Source organism: Mustelus asterias, chromosome 14 (assembly GCF_964213995.1).
Source record: "Mustelus asterias chromosome 14, sMusAst1.hap1.1, whole genome shotgun sequence".
Classification (NCBI taxonomy): Eukaryota; Metazoa; Chordata; class Chondrichthyes; order Carcharhiniformes; family Triakidae; genus Mustelus; species Mustelus asterias.
This window is the reverse complement of record NC_135814.1, coordinates 32,570,670-32,594,093: the sequence shown is the minus strand read 5'-3', so window position 1 is coordinate 32,594,093 and position 23,424 is coordinate 32,570,670. Positions and strand designations below refer to the sequence as shown.

General features: G+C 47.0%; 1 protein-coding gene across 1 annotated transcript in view; it reads right to left on the bottom strand.

Moving 5' to 3' along the window:
* Positions 1 to 23,424, bottom strand: part of tmem163a (transmembrane protein 163a) — a 185,536-nt gene that overhangs the window by 51,063 nt on the left and 111,049 nt on the right. The window contains exon 5 of the mRNA XM_078229162.1: positions 7,663 to 7,759. Within this exon, the coding sequence (XP_078085288.1) occupies positions 7,663 to 7,759 (97 nt within the window). The remainder of the gene's footprint in view (positions 1 to 7,662; positions 7,760 to 23,424) is intronic.

Below are 23,424 nucleotides of genomic sequence, written 5' to 3'. Positions count from 1 at the left end.
AAAATTCATGAGATCCATTTTAAGGTTCTCATTGAATTCCATAAAGCCTATTGAGTTTTTTTATCACAAAGTTTGGAATAATGAGAGAATGATGCAAAGTAATCCAAATTAGCACTAGAGGATGCTTAACACAGAACCAACTGTCACAGCACAAACCATCAGCTTACTGTCAGAAGACTGCCACCAACTATCATTGTGATGATGTGATAATTTTTAATGATTGTCAATCAACATCTCACAACAAGAAAGTGAACATTTCATTGGAGTTCAAGTCCTTTGGGTAGTGAATTGTTGTTGGAGATTTTAAAGTTGGCAAATTTAATATTTTTTTCTTACTTTTCCTTACCATTTCTTCTTCCTCTCTTTCCAACCTTTATTTATTTATACCTGATTTGACATTGAATTCAGCCACTCTCATTCACCCTTCTTCTCAGTTCTTCCTCTATTTATTCCTCAATCTTTAACTCTCAATTGTTAAGGACATTGTTGCTCTTATTATTCACCCAGGTCCTGTTGTCTTTGCCATACCATCATCAGCTCACACTTCCAGCAAGGTAGACTTCCTTCAGCTCCATATAATTTCATATAATGGAACTAATCTGATCTCGAGTCAACCTTTCATGATGAGGTTCTTGGATTTTATTTCAAGGATTAAGCAGATAATTGGAGAGATTTTACACAGTGCACTAATACAGCTCTATGCCACCCTGAAAGGAGTGTTCTAGTGCAAGTCATAATGGATGTTCCTTTCTTGGTTTACTGTTTGGTTCATTTGACAAATAGGTCAAGATCAGCATCTTAGGAAACTGAAGCGTGAATGTTAGACAAGCCTGGGATTACAATCTGGTCCCAAGATGTAAAGCACAAAACACACTATGTTATTGGAATGCTGCTAACAGCTAATTAAATATTGATGTGGTGACCAACTTTGACAGTCTAAAAAGCGATGCAACTCACTGAACTGTGAAAAAGAAAGCCTCTAAATTCTGTTTTGTTAAAACATTATCTAAGTTTTAAAACTTTTTGTCCACAATCTTAACCCCAACAAAGGAAAGCTGTTGTCAGATACCAAGAGCTCAACCTGCAGAAAGACTAGAGGAGAATAGATGAATTGAATAAAGGAACTCAGGAAAACAAAAGAGGGAACACAAATATTGGCTAGTAAAAGCAAAGAAAACCCAAAGATCTTTTATAAGAAGGAGAAAGAGGAGAACTAATGGAAAAGTAGAGTCTATTAAAGACCAAAAAGGTTACGTGAATGTGTGATTCTTAAATGAATACTTTGCATTTATCTTCTCAAAAGAGAAGAGAGCATGCGGATATTGTAATTAAGGAGGAGTGTGAAATATTGGAGGGGATATACAGAGTGAGAGATGAAATATTAACGGGTTCAGCATCTTTGAAAGTAGATAAATCCCAAGTAAAATGTAACGCATGTTGTCAAAATAAGCAAAGGAGAAAGTAGCAGAGGCTTTGATCATCATCTTTCAATACTCTGGCCACAGGCATGGCACTAGAGAAATCCTAAAGTTGTGATATTATTTGAAAAGAGGAAAGAATGGATTGTGTAATTACAAGCGGGTCAAGTTATTGGAAATGTTCTATGGGGCAACATTAATCTTCACTTAGACAGGTGCTGATTCATAAAGGACAGTGAGCAAGGATTCTATAATTGAACTTTTTTGAAATGGGTGAATGAGGGTAATAATGTGTTTTTATTGTAGTCTACATGAACTTTAGCAAGGCTTTTAACAAGATCCCACATGGCAGAATGGTCAGAAAGGTAAAAGACCATTAGATCCAAGGGAAAATGGAAAGCTGGATCCACATTTGCCTCGGTGACAATTTTTTTGTGACTGGAATGTTGCTTTCAGGCTCAACATTTAGTCCCTTGCTTTGGGCATGATTAAGAAGTTTGTAGATGATATAAAAATTGGCCAAAAATTGGTTGATAGTTAGGAAGAAAGCCGTAGACTGCAGGAAGATATCAATAGACAGGTGCTGTGGGCAGAAAAGTGGAAGATGCAATTTGATCTAGAGAAGTGTGAAATATTGGTTTGTAACATTTGCTGGAGTGGGAAGTGAGTCCCATTAGTTGTTACTTATGCTCGCTGTTATTTACCTTGAAATCCTGCTCCTATCTCACCCAACCTTCTGCGTCAGACTGGGGCAAGATCCGTGCAGCATAAACAGGTCCCCATCCAGGGCTGCTGGACATAACCCCTTGTTACAACACTCGCTGCCATAAACCAGATAAATTTAAAAGTCTGGCCATTTTGACAAGCTAGGAAGTGGGTAAATGGATAAGGAAAGTGGGTAAAATTAGGGAGAGATCATGGGAGAGTCAGGTTGAAGGGGACGGGTCGGACATCGGGGTGGGGCGGGGGGGGGGTTGGTAGTGGCTAGGAAGATTTGGGCCTGTGGGGGGGAGGGGAGGGGAGGGGGTGGAGGTGTGGGGGGGTGGGTGGGTGATTGGATTGAATTGAGTTAGACCTGGGAACAGGGTGTTGGGTCTGTCGCCTGGAGTACGATTGTGTCGGTTGGGCCTGTGGGAGAAAGAGGGTGGGTTGGGACTGGTGGAGTTAGCGGGGTCAGGTTGGACTGGGAGAGGTGGAGGTGAGTTCGTTCTGGGCCTGGAGACAGCTGTGCGGGACAGAGGCGGGGGTGGTGGTGGTGTCAGGCCTGGTTGGGTCAGGTCGATCCGAGAGGATTTGTGCGCCAGAACTTGCTGCACCTCTAGTCAAATTGTTCCAGTACAGCGACAACACTGCCATGTACCGAGCAATTAGAAATTGCCCAGGTATAGCCTGTCCACAAAAGGCAGGATAAATCCAACCTGGCCAATTGCTGCAATCATCAGCAAAGTGATGCAAGGTGTCACAAACGGTGCTATTGAGTGGTACTTACGCAGCAATAACCCTCTCATTGATGCCCTGTTTGGATTCCACTCAGCTCCTGACCTCATTACAGTTTTGGTTCAAACATGCACAAAACAGCTGAACTCAAGAGGTGAGTTCAAAGTGACTGCTCTTGACATCATGGCAATATTTGATGAAGTATAGCATTAAGGATCCCTGGTAAAGCTTGAGTCAACTTGGATTGGGGAGAAACTCTTCACTTGGAAGCACAAAGGAAGATAGTTGTGCTTGTTGGATGCCAATCATCTCAGTCCTGGGATATCACTGCAGGAGTTCCTCATGGTTGTGTCCTAGGCCAAATCATCCTCAGTTGCTTCATCACTGACCATCCCATTATCATAAAGTCAGAAGTGGAATGTTTGCTGATGCATTCACAATGTTCAACATCATGCATAGCTCCTCAGATACTGAAAGAGTCCGTGTCCATATCCTGCAAGACCTGGAAAACATTCAGGCTTGGGCTGATGAGTGGCAAGTAACATTCGCACCACACAAGTGCCAAGCAATGACCATCTCCAATAAGAAAGAATCCAATTATCTCCCTTTGACATTCAATGCCATTACCATCACTTAATCCCCCATTATCAACATACGTGGGCTACCATTGACCAGAAACTGAACTAGACGAGCATATGAATACCACGACTACAAGTGCAGGTCAAAGGTTTGGAATTCTGCAGCGAGTAACTCCTCATCTACAAGGCACGCAAGTTCTGGCGCACAAATCCCCTAGAATTGACCTGACCCAACCAGACCTGACACCTCCCCCCCCCCCCCTCCCCCCCACTCTCTTGCACAGCTGTCCCCAGGCCCAGATCAAACCCACCCCCACCTCCCCCAGTCCAACCTGACCCCACTAACCCCACCAATTCCAACCCACCCTCTTCCTCCCACAGGCCCAACCAACGCAATCGTACTCCAGGCGACAGACCCGACACCCTGCTGTCAGGCCTAACTCAATTCAATCCAATTGCCCTCCCCCCCACAAGTCCAAATTTTCCTAGCCACTAACAACAAGCCCCCCCACCACCCCACCCCACCCCACCCCACCCCAAGGCCCGAACCATCCCTCAGGTAATGGAATACTCTCTTCTTGCCTGGATGACTGCAGCTCCAACAACACTCAAGAGTCTCAAAACAATCCAGGTCAAAGCAGCCCCCTTGACTGGTACCCCATTCACCACCTTCAACTTTCCCTCCCTCCACCACTGATGCACAGTGGCAACAGTGTGTACCATCTACCAGATGCACTGCAACAACTCACCAAAGCTCCTTAGACAGCTCCTTCCGAACCCGGGGCAGCTCTACCAGTGAAAGGACAAGGGCAGCAGATGCATGGAAATACCACCACCTGCAAGTTCTAAGGCATACATCATGTCGCTGGGTCAAAATCCCAGAATTGCATCCCTAACAGCACTGTGGGTGCAACTACACCACAGGGGCTGCAATGGTTCAAGAATTTGGCTTACCACTACTTTCTCAAACGTAATTAGGGCTGGGCAATAAATGTTGTATTAGCTAGCGAAACCGACATCCTGTGAAAGAATATATAACAGTTTTGCTTGTGAACTCCATGACTGTTATGCTCTGCTATGATCTCTGTCCAGGCTGTCTCGGTCAGGGGGGGGCTCCTACTGCCATTACTGGGAAACTAGACATCCTACTGTTCCCAGATAGTCTGGTGGGGAACCTGCAGAGAAGCATCGCTAAACCGTGGGGTCACTTCATTGTTTGCGCTGAGACTTCACTCCAGAATGGCAGGTGCTAACAGCAGTTGAGGTTATCTGAGGTGTGGGGGGAGGAAATTCAGAAGTTCTAGCAGCCCGCCGGGTGTAATTTTAAGGGTCTGTTGCGGCGGGGGCAGGACTGGAAAATGCGGCGAGCCTTTCAAATTTCCATTGATGTTGGCAGGACTGGAAAATCCCACTGGTGAGAGGGGCTGTAAGATTCTGCCTGTAGTTTCAAGGCATCTATTCACACAGCCAGATTAATGCTGCTGGATTGCAGAGAATGAATGTCTGTCTGGGGAGACTTCCAATATGGCACCCGGAGTTTTGACCCACACGAATAGCCAGGCAGATTGTTAGTGAATATCTCAGTTACTGGCTGCCTGTGGTTGCATGCAGCCAACTGTCCCACCCACCAACGGAAGTCCCACACACTTTTGGTCCCACCATCAGGAAACGCGACATGACAAGATTCCAGCTGTGGATTCTAATAGGGTAGGCTTTGATCAACGTGTGAAAAACCATCTGATTGACCATCTGTTGCCCAATTGGCCAGTTCAATATGAAAAGTCTCCATCAGACTTTAAACAAGAATAGATAGTCCAGAAAGAGCGGTTTAGATGCATTTATCGTATCGCCCAGATCCTGATTCCCAAGGCTAAGTGGTGGAGAAATTCATTCAGATTAAAATTAAATGTCTGGAAAAATCTGTTGTGCCACAAACAGACACATGAACATAAGAACATAAGAAATAGGAGCAGGAGTAGGCCATCTAGCCCCTCGAGCCTGCGCCGCCATTCAATAAGATCATGGCTGATCTGACGTGGATCAGTACCACTTACCCGCCTGATCCCCATAACCCTTAATTCCCTTACCGATCAGGAATCCATCATCCGCGCTTTAAACATATTCAGTGAGGTAGCCTCCACCACCTCAGTGGGCAGAGAATTCCAGAGATTCACCACCCTCTGGGAGAAGAAGTTCCTCCTCAACTCTGTCTTAAACCGACCCCCCTTTATTTTGAGGCTGTGTCCTCTAGTTTTAACTTCCTTACTAAGTGGAAAGAATCTCTCCGCCTCCACCCTATCCAGCCCCCGCATTATCTTATAAGTCTCCATAAGATCCCCCCTCATCCTTCTAAACTCCAACGAGTACAAACCCAATCTCCTCATAATCCAAACCCCTCACCTCCGGTATCAACCTGGTGAACCTTCTCTGCACTCCCTCCAATGCCAATATATCCTTCCTCATATAAGGGGACCAATACTGCACACAGTATTCTGAGGTGTGGGGGAGGAAACATCTGACACCCAAATTATCTGACCTGCATTCCTCTTGATTCAGGTTCTGTGGAAGCAGATCCCTCCACATTTAGCTATCAAACTGAACTCACAGGAAGTCATTTAGAAGGAAACAGTGTGAATGTGGATCAGTGGTGTGATCCAAAATGACCTGAATCCCCAAATAATCTGAATTGGAATATGGTTAATTTAGGAATGCACACATTTAAAACAACCCTGTTGTTGAATTATTAACAATTGGACTCCTCAAGCCTGGGTGGGGCATATGCACTGTTTAGGAAGTGTGGAAAGCTAATGCAAAATAGCAAAAACTGAAAAGGAATAAACATTCTGGCTGTTTGTGAGGTTACTTTCAAGGAATTTATCCTGTAATTGATTTTAATTGAAAAGTTGGAGTAAAGCCCATAATGAGGTCTATGGATCTGTTGAAAGAGGAGGCTTTATGAAACCTAGTGTTTTTTTCCCTTCTTTAATGGGAAATCTGTTATGACTTAGGTACTTCTGCAATGCTCGTTAGCGAGGCTTCTACACATTGGTGAAAGAGCCACTGTCACACTTGCCATAATGCAGCAGCTTATATAGCTTTACTATGTTAGGTAACTATGACAAATATTTTGCGCTGTTTTAAAAATTGCTGCATGTACAATACATCTTTTTCGAATTATAATCTTACATTGGCACCACTGGGTATCTAGTTTAATAGAAACTGGAAGAAAAGGATAAATAACCAGAATGTTTTTAGTCATACAAGTCCACAGTATGATATTTATGGCAATGTTATAATTTGACCTGTAGAATTATTCTGCACGAATTAGAGTGTGCTGACAACAGCCACACTTTCAACTCACGTGAGTAATCTTAATATCTTGATCAAGAATTGCCGTGCGGTTTGGGAGTGCAAGCTCAATATTCTCAAAGGAATTCATTGAGCTTTTGTTATTGTCTAGGAAATCTGAAACTGAAGCCAAATCATCAAACCTTCATCGCCTTAGACTAATGGGAGTGGAGATTAGGGCTGTACAAGGGGAATGTCCAGGGGGAATGTGTAATGCTTTAGAAAATAGGGCAGCACGATAGCACAGTGATTAGCACTGCTGTTTCACAGCGCCTTGGATCTGGGTTCAATTCCAGCCTCAGGTGACTGTGAGGTGTTTGCACATTCTCCCCGTGTCTGCGTGGGTTTCCTCCAGGTGCTCCAGTTTCCTCGCAAACTCCAAAGGTGTGCGGGTTAGGTTGATTGGTCATGTTAAATTGCCCCTTAGTGTCAGGGGGATTAGCAGGGTACATACATGGGGTTACAGGAATAGGGCCTGGGTGGGATTGTTGTCAGTGCAGGCTCGATGGACCAAACGGCCTCCTTCTGCACTGTAGGGATTATATCATCCATCAAACATTATGGCACAACTTGTAAGGATCTCTGACAATAATAATGGTTGGAAAATTCCTTGGATCTGTTTTGAAAGTGCAGCAGGAACTCCATTTCCCTGCATTGGTTATTGGTTTTTGCAGCACTTCGGGCAAAGTAATGCCAGTTTCGGGAGAAGCTCCGAGGAATTTTCAGGCCGTGGCCTCTATTGGACTCTTACCCCCAAATCCCAGCACTATTGTTCAGAATGTTATTACTTGCTGACTATCCAACAGTTAAAATATAGCAGACCCCATCAATCAGATTACCTTCAAAGCAATAGCAATTAAAGAAAAATTCTCTTAGCTCACCACTTCAGGAAGTAGCTTCGTAGCAAGGTCATGAATGGCTTTAGCATAAATGCAGAGGGTTGACACAAGAAATATAACACCCAAAACGGCACAGGCTCTGCGAAAAAGAAATTTATACAAAGTTGATAAAGCGTATTATTAAAATAACTTTCTTAAAGGCTTTGCTTGGAATACAGTGATAAACATTATGGTAGACAGTGTACAAGATATAATATGTGAGGTAGTTTGTAACAATGTGTGATCTGTTCTGCGCAGTTGGGGTTATGGATTACTCTGGGATCTGATTCTTGGTCAAAGGTTAGAAACCCTACAGTGCAGAAGGAGGCCATTCGGCCCATCGAGTCTGCACTGACCACAATCCCACGCAGGCCCTACCCCCACATATTTACCCGCTAATCCCTCTAACCTACACATCCCAGGACTCTAAGGGGCAATTTTTAACCTGGCCAATCAACCTAACCCGCACATCTTTGGACTGTGGGAGGAAACCGGAGCACCCGGAGGAAACCCACGCAGACACGAGGAGAATGTGCAAACTCCACACAGACAGTGACCCGAGCCGGAAATTGAACCCGGGACCCTGGAGCTGTGAAGCAGCAGTGCTAACCACTGTGCTACCGTGCCGCCCACTGCGCTACCGTGCCGCCCTTTGATTAGTTTAAATTTAAAGTTTATTAATTAGCATCACAAGTAGGCTTACATTAACACTGCAATGAAGTTACTGTGAAAATCCCCTAGTTGCCACACTCCGGCGCCTGTTCAGGTACACTGAGGGAGAATTTAGCATGGCCAATGCACTTGAGCAGCACATCTTTTGGAATGCGGGAGGAAACTGCAGCACCCGGATGAAACCCACATAGACACGAGGAGAATGTACACACTCCACACAGATGGTGACCCAAGCCGGGAATCAAACCTGGGTCCCTGGCACTGTGAGGCAGCAGTGCTAATCACAGTGCTGCCCATGATCTGCTGCCTTGTGCTTTTTCTTAGAAATTCCAAAATGGAAACCAGCTAATAAACCTAACAAGTGCCTGCTGGTGTTCATCCTCCATATGTGTAGTTGTAAATAATCACAAACACCTATCCTTTGGGGAAGTCCAGAACTAGGGGAACTAGTTTGAGGATAAGGGGTAAACCTTTTAGGACTGAGGGGGATGAGAAATTTCTTCACCCAGAGGGTGGTGAATGTGTGGAATTCGCTACCACAGAATGTAGCTGAAGCCAAAATGTTGTGTGATTTCAAGAAGAAATTAGATATAGGTCTTGGGGATAAAGGGATCAAGGGATATGGGAGGAAGGAGGGATCAGGATATTGAAATCGATGATCAGCCATGATCAAAATGAATGGCGGAGCAGGCTTGAAGGGCCGAATGGCCTTCTCCTGCTTCTCGGTGAATTGCTCCTTCAGAGAGACACCACAACTACGGAGGGCTGAATGGCCTCCTCCTGTATGGTAGCCATTCTGTGACTCCGTGAATTTATTGGCTAGCCATGCTTTGTGCATGGACTTAAGTGGCCCAGATTTTTCAGTCGGGGAGACAGTAGAAGTAACTTTGGGCTCAATAGCCAGGGGAGGATTAGAGAATATTCTTCAGTCAGATATGAATGTTTATTTTTAAATGATTTAATGCTAGTCTAAAAATAGTGCACTGAAGCATGTAGAACAAATGTTTTAATTATTGATACTTGAATGACACCAATAGAGACACCAATTGTATAAAAACTGACATTCTGTGGATATGTCATCAGGCGATACTAGAGATTAGAAAATTATTAACAATCTGCGAGAGTGAAAGCTGAGCTTGGAACTCTTATACACCAAGGCCCTGTACAGCTGCAATAAAACCTCCCTACTTTTATATTCCACTCCCCTTACAATAAATGCCAACATCAATTAGCATCACAAGTAATCACTTGCTGTACCTGTGTACTAACTTTCATGTACCAGGAAACCCAGATCCCTCTGTGCCACCAGATTTTGCAATCTTTCTCCATTTAAATAGTATACTATTTTACTATTCTTCCTGCCAGAGTGGACAGGTTCACATTCTTCCACTTATTGGAAGGAATGAATGTTTAAGGTGGTGAATAGGGTACCAATCAAATCAGCTACTGTGCCCTGGATAGTGTTGAGCTTCTGGAGCACTCACCAACATAAGTGGAGAATATTCCATCACATTCCTGACTTGAGCCTTGCAGATGGTGCAAAGTCTTTGGGGAGTCAGGAGGTGAGATACTGCAGAACCCCCAGCCTCTGATCTCTTGTAGCCACAGCTTTGATCTGTCTGGTCCAGTTAAGTGTCTGGTCAGTGGCAATCCTCAGGATGTTGAAGGGGCTGTTGCGTCACAGCAATAGCAAACACAAATTGATGAATAAATTATTTATTTGGGGTTAGATGATGTCAATTTCCCACCGTCTTTCTGTCTGACAGCATTTCCCCTTTTAACCCTGTGACCATTACCAGGAAGTGCAGATAAATGACCCTAAGTGAGGTTGTCCATTATAACCTCGCTGCTGTTGGAAAAACTTTTGCTTGACTATATTTCTTGTACGTCTCTGCCAAGAGAACTCAGCTTTTTTAAAAATTGCAGTTGCTCCACAGTACAATGTAATGTTGCACACAGCACTGCATTACCAGACTCTTCCCTTTGGATCGAATGGAATTTAGATTTTTTTCTGTAATTCAATTTTAGATTAAAACCTTCTGCACGCTAATAAAAATAAATTCAAACAGATATTTGAATTGAAATGGAATGGTGGGCACTGATCTTCCTATCCTATTTGTCATGGCTTAGACAACAACATGGGCATTATTCTCCCATACCACAGCATTAATCAACAGCGGCCAGGGACTCATCTATCAGACACCGACAGCTAATTAAAGTCAATGGTAAACCCGTGAAATTGAGTAGGTTTTATGTTCATCTAGGCCTCATAATAATGTAACTAGCCAAAACTTAACAGCATCTCTCTAAACTTTGTCCTTTTTCTTAAAATTTATCTTATACTCATGGCAATGCAGCCCATAGAGACAAGTTATAAGATTCGCCAATTACATCATTGGTAATCTTAAAGTCCTGAGTTCGGTTTCCATTCAGTACTGAGGGACAGCTCGGTAGATAGGATATTGGTATGCAGATAGGCTGGAAAATTGGGCGGGGATCCTGGATTCAGGATTCAATCCTGGACCGGGGAGCGGCGCGGGCTTGGAGGGCCGAAGGGCCTGTTCCTGTGCTGTATTGTTCTTTGTTCTTTGTTTGAATGGAAACCGAGGCAGTAACACATAATAGCCTCAGCGAACCGGGATTAGAAAGCAGGAGCATGGGGAAGAATGAAACAGGGTTTTTGACTTTGTACGTATATGTGTGTGCAGTAAGATGAGGACGACTGGATTCAGTTGTGATGCCCACAGCGGTCAAGTGTTCACCATCTTAGCTGACACAAGGAACAATGGTGAGGTTGCTATTATCTCTGGGAATATAGAGCAGGTGAAAATCCAGGAGAGAAGGAGAGCTCTGCATACAATGACCTCACGCTCACAGCCAGCATCCCATCTTTTCCAATTTCCATAAAGTCCTCACAATCCTTATCTTTTGTCCTCAAATCTTATTCATGGTCTCACTCCATCTTATCTATAAACCTTCCGAGAAACATGCACTCCTGCCTGCAACTTCTGAATTTGTTCTGGCTGCCCCCTCCTCCCAATACTGGAGGCCAGTCTTTGTTCACGTTCTGTTCAAAAATACTTTGGGGGTGGCACGGTAGCACAGTTCACAGCTCCAGGGACCTGGGTTCAATTCCCGGCTCGGGTCACTGTCTGTGTGGAGTTTGCACATTCTCCTCGTGTCTGCGTGGGTTTCCTCCGGGTGCTCCGGGTTCCTCCCACAGTCCAAAGATGTGCGGGTTAGGTTGATTGGCCAGGTTAAAAATTGCCCCTTAGAATCCTAAAATGCGTAGGTTAGAGGGATTAGTGGATAAGAATATGGGGGTAGGGCCTGGGTGGGATTGTGGTCGGTGCAGACTCGATGGGCCGAATGGCCTCTTTCTGCACTGTAGGGTTTCTTTGATTTCTTTGATCTTTGACTTGGCTGCAATTTCCAAGCAATGTTAACATGCATTTTACAATTACTGTATGTGTAGGGCTGTTTGAAAGTTGAAGTTAAATCTTTGAATGATTTTTAAACATCATCACTTTGATCAAATATCGGTTCCTCAGCCATCCCATGTCCTCAGCAATCCTGCTGATGAAACCTTCCAGGAGGTGGCTTCCTAAGGGGCCTCCTTCATGCTGGCCAACCCATTAATCAGAGGGTCCACAGTGATGTCAGGCCAGAAGCCCCACTGGGAAAGGGGAAGGCTACTGAGGCAGGCAGGCCAGTCTGAAGGTGTCTCAACATGGGGATGTCTCAGCTGCCTGCACAGAAGTAAAAAAATGTAAAGAAGCTCAAAGCCGATAGACCAGTGTTTGGAGAGGGAACTGGGATGCTGACCTATTCAAGGCAGCTTTACATCTCCGTGGCTCTGTCATTGGGGCATAGAATTTCTTCAGCTATGATGGCTCCTGGCCTTGCTTGCTGGAGGCCTCCACAATTGAGCTACAGCCTCCACACACAGGGGAGGCGGGGCATTCTGTGTCATTATATTATTCACGCTGGTGCAGAACAGCCTTTAAGTGGGGCATTAATAAGCTGCCCACCTCCATGGAAGAACAGTCAACCCAGTTCTCAACCCGCCACTGAGGCAGGCATGCATTGGGGAGCTGTCCTGACATGCCCCCTTCCTATTTACCTACCAATCACCCGCCCCCCATCACCTGAACACTCCATGCCCCCACCACCCATCTCCACAGTGTAAAATCCAGCCTTGTGTCTCTAAATATAAAGCCAAGCTTCCCATTGTTTTTTTCACACATCACATTATCCATACATGCTGCCAACTTAAATGATTTAATATCTTGACACATGCCTCCCAAACCAATAGGCATGAATGGAAGTGGCCAAGGAAGTAAGCAGCAGGGGTGCAATCCCTTGAAAGTAGGGACAGTGCCCCAAAAATTCAAGGATCTCGGGAGGGCAGGTAAGGTGACTGGGATAACAGTTTTAGATGCTAAACCCCAAACTCGGACTTTCCCTGCACAACGCTCCCCAGATCAACATACCTCACAACTCCAGTCATTCTCTTTCTTCAAGCACCTCCTCAAATTCCCATCTGAACAGCCAATATTCAAACTCACCCTCATCCTAGTGCCATTGCACACCCATAATTCAGTCACCCTGCTCAAATGTTCTTCCTTCCTTTCCACGCAATCCATTTCTCACTCTCACAACACTCTGCTTTCTGTCCTTGCAAGAGATGTGCAAAGTCCAAAGATGTGCGCGTTAGGTTGATTGGCCATGCTAAAAATTGCCCTTAGTGTCCTGAGATGCGTAGGTTGGAGGGATTAGTGGGTAGATATGGGGGTAGGGCCTGGGTGGGATTGTGGTCGGTGCAGACTCGATGGGCCGAATGGCCTCTTTCTGTACTGTAGGGTTTCTATGATTCTATGAGAGAGTTCAAAACTTTAGGAGAGGCAGAGAACTACAAGGGAGTTGTGGGGGAGGGGGTTGTGGGGTGATGCAGCACAGGGGAGGTGGGGGGTGGTGGAGCCTCCAATGACAGCCAACTTGATGGCCACTGAGTTACATTGGAGTCATACCTGGCACAAAGCAAGATGGTTGTTGTTGTTGGAAGTCAATCATCTCAGTCCCAGGACATAAGTGCAGGAGTTCCTCAGGGTGGTGTCCTCGACCCAACCATCTTCATCTGCTTCATAATGATCTTCCCTCCGTTGTAAGGTCAGAAGTGGGGATGTTTGCACAATGTTCAGCAGCACTTGCAACTCCTCAGATACTGAAGCAGTCCATGTCCATATGCAGCTGGACCTGGACAACTTTCAGGCTTGGTCTGACAAGTTACAAGTAACATTTGCACCTCGCAAGTGCCAGGCAATGACCATCCCCAACAAGAAAGAATCAAACCACCTCCATTGACATTCAATGGCATTACCATCGTTACATCTCTCACTATCAACACCCTGGGGGTTACCATTGAACCGGACTCGCCATATAAATACTGTGACTACAGGTCAAAGGCTGAAAATCCTGCAGTGAGTACCTGACTTCCCAAAGCCTGTCCATCATCTACACAGCACAAGTCAGGAGTGTGCTGGAATACTTTCTACTTGCCTGGATGAGTGCAACTCCAACAACACTTGAGAAGCTCAACTCCATCCAGGACAAAGCAGTCCACTTGATTGGCACCCCATCTACCACCTCCAACATTCACTCTCTCCACCACTGATGGACGGTATCAGCAAGGTGTGCCATCTACAAAATGCACTGCAGCAACTCACCAAAGATCCTTTGACAGCACCTTCCAACCTTCAATCTCCCCCGCCTATTAGGATAGGAGCAGCAGATGCATAGGAACATCATCACCTACATGTTGCCCCATTAGCCACACACCATCCGGACCTGGAACTATATCACCATTCCTTTACAGTTGCTGGATTCCTTTAAAGGATTCCTTTAAAATCCCGGAGCTTCCTTTCTAACAGCACTATGGGTGTACCTACACAGCATGGACTGCAGCAGTTCCAGAAGGCAGCTCACTCTCACATTCTCAAGGGCAATTAGGGATGGACAATAAATAAACTGGCCCAGCCAACAATGCTCCACATCCCATGAAAGAATAAAAAGACTCATAGTTAACTGTCTCATTGAATATTTTAATTACCTACTCAAGAGCTCTACATTGTTTTTCTTGCTCGCCTTCAGATCTGGCTGGTTTGAACTTGGGTGCCTGGGATCATATCGGTTCTGGACCCAGTACTGCTTTTTGGTGTTTTACCTCCCAGTCTGCACCTGAAACTATCTCTCTTTGAAATTCTGCCACTAGCATTGTATCAGCAGTTTTTGGGTTGCAGAAAATTCTTCCATGAACTTTAAGATATGCTCTTTCTAGGCTAGTTTTTCCTTGAATTTTATTTCTCACATTTAGCTTGCATTTTTTTTCTTTCAGTGAATAATAAATATCTTGCAAATCGATGCCACTTTGGAGCTGAATGGCTTGATATGAATCTCATCTATCACATCGTTCAGCTTCTGTTCAAAGGTCTGTGCAGTCCTTCCATCAACTTCAATGTCAATGTTTATCCTGAAGTTTGCTCAGTACTTTATCCAGTCATCCCTCCTCAACCTGCACACTGCCCAATTCCCACAGAGTAGAGGTTGATTCCTGCAATGGGTGGGGTGAATAATGCAGGGAGTGCAGGCCATTGCACAGTCACAGTGTTGTAACCCTGTCTTTGATCTCTGCTCCCTTTGACTGCAGCTTCACTTCCAGGAGCGCAGGATCATGAGATTTTCCCCTTAATCTTACAGTTTAGGGGCAATGAGTTGGCAGAGAAAAATTAGCAGTGAGACTTATCCCACTGGAGACTTTCTGAATTAAACAGCACGAAGTCATGAATGTTATGAAAGGAGTAGCAATGGGGAAAAACATGAATATACATTTAGATGAGGTGGGGGGGGGGCGATTCTCCCATCCTGCTGTACTGCTTTTGTAGCGCAGCGGGCTGGGAGACTCAGGCGGAGGCCGTTTCGCGGGCTCCCCACTGGGCGCCATGGCCTCCGGATTTCCAGTGTCATCAGCTCTGTGCCAGAAATCGGTATAATTTATGTTAATGAGTATTTTAATATATATTTTTTAAATCATTAGCGGGCCCAGGACTGAAATCTCTGGGCCCGCTAGTGTCTCCCTCCCTGCCAGGAGTATTGTACTCCAGCGGGGTTTAGTATAGCTCCCTACTTGCAGGGAGCCAGTGACCCGATCCTGCTGGAGTGAAGGGGGGGCCATTGAAACCCCCCCAGAGGATCGGGTGCCAGGGGGTCCCCCATGGGCATTGACACCTTGGCAGTGCCAGCCTGGGCCCCCAGCACTGCCCAGGGGGCACCTTGGCACTGCCCACTGGGCATCGGGCATTGCTGAGGGGTTGGGGCCTAATGGTGAGTCCTGCTGCCACTTTGCATTCTAATGCCTTTAGATTTGAGTGCCAATGATTCTTGCTTCCGTACGCATTTAGTCCAATCTTGCTCGATAATAATGAATTTCTAGCTGTTGTGCAGGTCCAAAGGAATAAACCAACATTATCCTCTCTTCAGCCGAGCAGTGTAAAATACACAATTGGCTTCAAGTGCACAAGCATGATGAGCTCGCCACCTACTGAATTATCAGGGGAAGTGCATATAGCTAACATCACACTGGCACTGAATTCACTGGTGTTGAATAACAAAACTTTAACCAAGAGGCTCAGAGGGTCAAAACATATTCATTCTTACGTATTTGCCAAAAAAACAGGGAATCTTCAAATGAGTTCCATAAACATTGGGGGTCAAATTTGATAGTGTCCAAAATAAGGCGAAAGGATTGAAATGTGCTATAATCTCACAGCTGTTCAGCTGCAGCCAGCACACCCACTTTGTGTTGCTTGCTGATATACAGACAGCACTGACCACACTGTTGAGTGACTGCATACTTCAGCCCCAAAATTGCGAGAGGCTAACTCATCTTAAAGCTATCCCAGCAGGCCAGGTCCAGCTCATCAGAGAACAAGGTTATATATACATGAGTTATATATGAAAGATTTTGATTTGATTTGATTTGATTTATTATTGTCACATGTATTAACAAACAGTGAAAAGTACTGTTTCTTGCGCGCTACACAGACAAAACATACTGTTCATAGAGAAGGAAACGAGAGAGTGCAGAATGTAGTGTTGTAGTCATAGCTAGGGTGTGGAGAAAGATCAACTTTTAATGCAAGGTAGGTTCATTCAAAAGTCTGACAGCAGCAGAGAAGAAGCTGTTCTTGAGTCGGTCGGTACGTGACCTCAGACTTTTGTATCTTTTTCCCGAAGGAAGAAGGTAGAAGAGAGAATGTCTGGAGTGCGTGGGGTCCTTAATTATGCTGGCTGCTTTACCGAGGCAGCAGGAAGTGTAGACAGAGTCAATGGATGGGAGGCTGGTTTGCGTGATAGATTGGGCTACATTCACGACCTTTTGTAGTTCCTTGTGGTCTTGGGCAGAGCAGGAGCCATACCAAGCTATGGTACAACCAGAAAGAATGCTTTCTATGTTGCATCTGTAAAAGTTGGTGAGAGTCGTAGCTGACATGCCAAATTTCCTTAGTCTTCTGAGAAAGTAGAGGCATTGGTGGGCTCACACGAGCACCTCCTCAGGGATATATAAAGTCTGATGGGTTGGCACAACAAAATGCTTGGTGCACGGGGATGTCTGCCATCAAAGTCAGTGCTGCCATGGAGGAGTTCAGCACCAACTTGACACAGGTGTAGCAGGGAGCTTGGAGACCATGCGTTTCAGCGTTGAAGTGGTGGCCAACTCCATGAGAACACTTGCAGACCTGACCATGATGCAGTGTCTGTTGGCAGATGTGTCCACTTGCATTACAGCACAGGCAGCTCCCAGCAATGCTGCAGTGGAAGCTCAGACCAAAGTGCTACAAGCTCAGCCATTATGGCTACAGATGGAAGTGTTTCCAATGAACAGCAATCTATCCTCCAACAGTTTGCTGAGCTGTCCCAGGGGGAGTGGCAGTGCCTCCCTTATGCACAAAACCACTGTCCTCTGTCAGAATACAGTAAGAAGTCTCACAACACCAGGTTAAAGTCCAACAGGTTTATTTGGTAGCACAAGCTTTCAGAGCGCTGCCCCTTCATCAGATGAGTAGCGACTCACCTGATGAAGGAGCAGCGCTCCGAAAGCTCATGCTACCAAATAAACCTGTTGGACTTTAACCTGGTGTTATGAGACTTCTTACTGTGCTTACCCCAGTCCAATGCCAGCATCTCCTCACTCTATCAGGAAGATGGCATTCATTCTCCCAACATTGCCAGTCTGCCACTGCTCTAGCTGTTGCCCATTAACCAGCCAACCCAGACAGTTGCTGCCCATGCCAAGATGCTGCAGTCCATAGCTGGGCCTTCTAGACCATCTGCAGTCCCCTCCACTGAATGTCAGCAGTCTGTCATAGGCCATGGGGCAACCACTGGGGTACCACTGCTCAGAGCAGTAAGGCAAAGGCACATGGAAGTCTGGCACTAAAGGCATGCGCGAGGAGGATTAATTGCCTTTTATATACAATATAGAATGGTTTAATTTATAAATTGATTATAAACATAAACATTTATTTTGTGCTGACATTTATTATTTTACATTGACTGAGCAGGCACTGTGATGGAAGGTTGGTGTTATGGGGAATTGGATTTGCAGCCACTGGTACCACAGCCAGGTGAGTTCATGGATAAGCTGAGAAAGGGACTGACTAGGTTGCTTCCCTTGTCGCTCATTCTTATCTTCCTGCTCCTCAACTGTTTACTGTATAGCTGGCGGGATGGGCTATTCGCTCATGATGGTGAGATGGTGCAGAGTGCCACCATGAAACTTCTGACCCACTCTGCAAATATTTCAGAATGGTCCAGGCAGCACAAGTGTTATTACCGCATGTCAAAGGTCTGCTCTATCACTTTTCATGCGGCAATATGGTTTTTATTGTGTGCATGCTGCGGGATGCACATCAGAATCATCATGCATGGGGCCAGTCCTTGTCTGCCAACAGCAACCCTTTGGTTTGTTTTGGTGGCTCAAATACAGACGGCACAACAGGCTGCCGTCAAACAATGAACATGGTGACTGCTGCCAGGATGTCAGGCATTGACCTGCCTATGGTCACACAACAGCTGTACATCGAGGGAGTGGATCCTTTCATCAACAAATGGACCATGGGGAAAACTGCAATTTTAGCAAATCCATGTGCACTCTACTTTTGCTTCTGCTTAGCACGAGAGAATGAAATCTATCATAGAATCATAGAATCACAGAATACTACAATGTAGAAGAGGCCCTTTAGCCCATCGAGTCTGCACCAATGCATGAAAATCTAGTGAGCTGTCAAACTGTGACTTCCCTTATGCAACCCTGGATGGTAAACTGTGAGATGTTGTTGCAAAGATCTCCAGTGCCCCTAGCCACGAAGGAAACCAGATGCATAAGCATTCACTCCCATGGTGACCTTCACAACCACTGGAAATGTGATCCTCACTCTGCTCTGATGTTGCAGTTGTGGCTGCAGCAGATGGCAGCTTTCAGAGGATGCCCTGGTGGAAGAACAGACAACGTACACATTGTTCAGGAAGGAGAATTGTTCTCTGAACCCCCGGCATGGATATGGCTGAGATATGGCTCGGGGGCACAATGGTTAGCACTGCTGCCTCACAGCACCAGGGACCCAGATTCAATTCCGGCCTCTGTTAGTGTGGAGCTTGTACATTGTCCCCATGTCTGCATGGGTTTTCTCCGGGTGCTCCGGTTTCCTCCCACAGTCTAAAGATGAGGATGTTAGTTTGACTGGCCATCCTAAATTGCCCCTTAGCGACATGGGGATTACAACGTGTGGTGAACCATTGTTGGTTCCCACCAGGTAGTGCTGAGCCATGGTCTGGCCAGTACTATGTGTCTGTAGATATGTTACTGTTGGGGTTAGGGTTGGGCTGTTCTACCTGTTAATATAGTCGTTATGGTACACCCCAGTCGGCTCCGCCTCCTGGGAGAGGTATAAAGGTCACTGCTCTGCCTGGTGACCCTTTAGTCTGGGATTGTATACTGTATATAGTAGCTCTGTTATTGTTGGCAATAAAAGCCTTTATTTCCCGAGTACATCCAGCCTCTCGTGTGTTATATCGCACATCAATTTTATTGCCAACAAGTAAATTCTTTTTTTTTTGAGAAAAGAAAACGACAAAGAAAACATGGAGCAAATGCTTAAACCCAAACGGCTTACGTTGGACCCACGTGCGGCGGAAGCATCGAACACTTTCGACCACTGGTTGAAGTGTTTCCAAGATTACCTCGACGCCTCCACAGCGGTCACCGACGACGCCGACAGACTCCGGGTCCTCCACGCGAGGGTAAGCGACGCTGTATATTTAGCGATCCGTGGGGCCACCGACTACAAAGGGGCCCTCGAGCTTCTCAAGAAGCGATACAACAAACCGCCGAATGAGATGCATGCTCGATACCTTCTAGCCACTCGACGGCGGCAGCCCGGCGAAACGACGGAACAGTACGCGTGCGAGCTTCAACAGCTAGCCAGAGCCTGCAACTGCAAGTCAGTGTCGGCAGACCAGTACATGAACGACCTAGCTCGAGATGCGTTCGTGGCGGGAATCGGCTCGTCGTACATCCGCCTTCGGCTGTTGGAGCAAGGTAACCTCGATCTCACTAAAACCATAGAGTTAGCTGACGCTCTAGAAACGGCCTCCAAAGGTCTGGCGATCTACCCCGACGACCACGTGGAGACAGTGTGGCAGGGGCAGTCACAGACTCCACTTCATTCAGCGGGACCGAAAAACTGCGCGATTGCGTTCCCAGCCTCGGACCTGACGACGGCAGCAGCTCCAGGTGGCCCGCGGTGTTACTTCTGTGGGGGGGGGGTGAAACACCCTCGGCAGCGATGTCCAGCTAAAGCGGTGTTGTGCTCCGCCTGTGGCAAGAAGGAGCACTATTCCAAGGTATGCCGGTCCAAACTTCCATCCAAGAACAGCAGTGCGGCGTGTGACTCCCCGGAGCCGGCCTCCTTGTCTTCTGCATCTTCAAGGTCTTCTACCACGTGCGATTCCAGGACGTCGCCATTCCGAACGACGGAGTTGCAAGACACGTGCAACCTGCAGGGGCCGCAGGTTTTGGCGCCATCGTCCACATGCGACCTATGGGGGCAGCCATTTTGGTCGGCACCAACCGCGAATGACCAGCAGGGGTCGTCATCAACCATCTCAGCTGCCTGCAGTTGCACCCACGAACCAATGGTGGCGTCGATCATCCTGGACCAGGCCAAGCCTCACAGACTCGACAAGTCTATGATGGACATACAGGTAAACAAACGCCCGATTTATTGTTTGTTTGACAGCGGGAGCACGGAGAGCTTCATTCACCCAGACACTGTGAAGCGGTGTGGTCTCCAGATTCGGACTGTCAAGCAGACAATTTCGATGGCGTCAAGGTCCCGGTCTGTCACCGTGCTAGGGAGTTGCGTGGTCAATCTGACGGTGTAGGGCACGGTTTATGAGAACTTCAGGCTCCTTGTGTTACCGCACCTTTGCGCGCCAATACTCCTAGGACTAGATTTCATGGTCCACTTGAAGAGTATAACCCTGCAGTACGGTGGGCCACTCCCTCCGCTTTCAGTGGGAGACCCGCAGCCTCTAAATTGCCCAACGCGCTCCACATGTAGTCTCTCAACGCTTAGGATTACCACACCCTCCCTATTCCAGAATCTTGTGCCAGGCTGCAAGCCCATCGCAACAAAGAGCAGGTGTTACAGCGCTGAGGATTGGATCGTCATTCGATCTGAAGTTCAGCGGCTCCTCAAGGAAGGGATCATCCAACCTAGCGCTAGTCCTTGGAGAGCGCAAGTCGTGGTGGTTAAGAATGGGAACAAACCCCGGATGGTCATAGACTATAGTCAGACCATTAACAGATATACGCAGCTGGATGCGTATCCCCTCCCGCGCATATCTGACATGGTCAATCAGATTGCGCAGTACCGGGTGTTCTCCACCATCGACTTAAAATCTGCTTACCACCAGCTCCCCGTTCGCCCAGAGGACCGACAATACACGGCCTTTGAGGCGGATGGTCGCCTGTACCATTTTTTAAGGGTTCCTTTTGGTGTCACGAATGGGGTCTCGGTCTTCCAGCGTGCTATGGACCGAATGGTGGACCAGAATGGACTGCGGGCTACCTTCCCGTACCTGGATAACGTCACCATCTGCGGCCATGACCAGCAGGACCACGATGCCAACCTTCTTAGATTCTTACGCACTGCATCTCGCCTGAATCTGACCTACAACAGGGAGAAGTGTGTATTTCGCACGCGCCGCCTAGCTATCCTCGGATACGTGGTGGAAAACGGGGTAATTGGCCCTGATCCAGACCGTATGCGTCCTCTCCTCGAACTTCCCCTGCCCACTAGCGTCAAAGCACTGAGAAGATGCTTAGGCTTCTTCTCATACTACGCACAGTGGGTTCCCAATTACGCGGACAAAGCTCGTCCGCTCATCAAGTCTACCTCTTTTCCCCTAGCAACAGAGGCTCGCTTAGCCTTTGCAAGAATAAAAGCCGACATCGCGAAAGCCACGATGCACGCTATCGATGAGTCCATCCCCTTCCAGGTGGAGAGTGATGCATCTGATTTCGCCCTGGCCGCCACACTTAACCAGGCGGGCAGGCCCGTCGCCTTTTTCCCTCGCACCCTCCAAGGCCCTGAAATTCGACATTCGGCGGTGGAAAAGGAGGCCCAGGCCATTGTGGAGGCCGTCCGGCACTGGCGCCATTACTTGGCGGGAAAACGGTTCACTCTGCTCACGGACCAGCGGTCCGTGGCGTTCATGTTCAACAACACGTTACGGGGTAAGATCAAGAATGATAAGATCTTGAGGTGGAGAATCGAACTCTCCACCTACAATTATGATATCATGTATTGTCCAGGGAAGCTCAACGAGCCCTCGGATGCCCTGTCGCGTGGAACATGCGCTAGTATGCAGGAGAATCGATTGCAGGCTCTCCACAATGACCTCTGCCATCCGGGGGTCACTCGGCTCTTCCACTTCATAAAAGCCCGGAATCTACCCTACTCGGTGGAGGATGTCAGGTCCATAACCAAAAGCTGCCGGGTATGCGCGGAATGCAAACCGCACTTCTACCGACCTGACAGGGCACAACTCGTTAAGGCCACTCGTCCCTTCGAAAGACTGAGTGTGGACTTTAAGGGCCCCCTTCCCTCGACAGATCGGAACGTGTACTTCCTCAATGTGGTTGATGAGTACTCACGATTCCCTTTTGTCATTCCCTGTTCTAATATGACCGCTGCCACGGTTATCAAGGCATTTCGTGATCTTTTCACCCTGTTCGGTTATCCCTGTTATATCCACAGCGATAGGGGCTCGTCGTTCATGAGTGATGACTTGAGGCAATACCTGCTCTCATATGGGATTGCCTCTAGCAGAACCACGAGCTACAATCCAAGGGGTAACGGACAGGTCGAACGAGAGAATGCTACAGTCTGGAAGGCTGTCTTACTGGCGTTGAGGTCTAAAGGTCTTCCAGTCTCCCATTGGCAAGAGGTCTCCCTGATGCGCTCCACTCCATACGCTCACTCCTGTGTACGGCAACCAACGCTACTCCTCATGAGAGAATGTTTTCATTCCCTAGGAAGTCTTCCTCTGGGACCTCATTACCGTCTTGGTTGACGTACTCAGGACCTGTCCTCCTGCGGCGACATGTTAGGACCCGCAAGTCTGACCCTTTGGTTGAACAGGTCCATCTCCTCCACGCCAACCCTCAGTATGCCTATGTGGCATATCCTGACGGGTGAGAGGACACGGTCTAGATTCGAGATCTGGCGCCAGCAGGGGGCTTGGAAACCCCTGTCGCTCCCACACCTCCTGTTAGGGATCCCCCAACCATTATTTCCCCTCCTGACACGGCGCGGGCAGTATCGGGACCACCACTTAACCCTCTTACTCCCGTGTACAGCTTGCCTGAGTCCAGGAGATGGTCGCCACTTCAAGGCGTGCCCGAGTTCAGCGGATTGTCACCACCTCGTGGTCTACCGGCCCGTGAGGAACTGGAGGAGTCGCTGGACA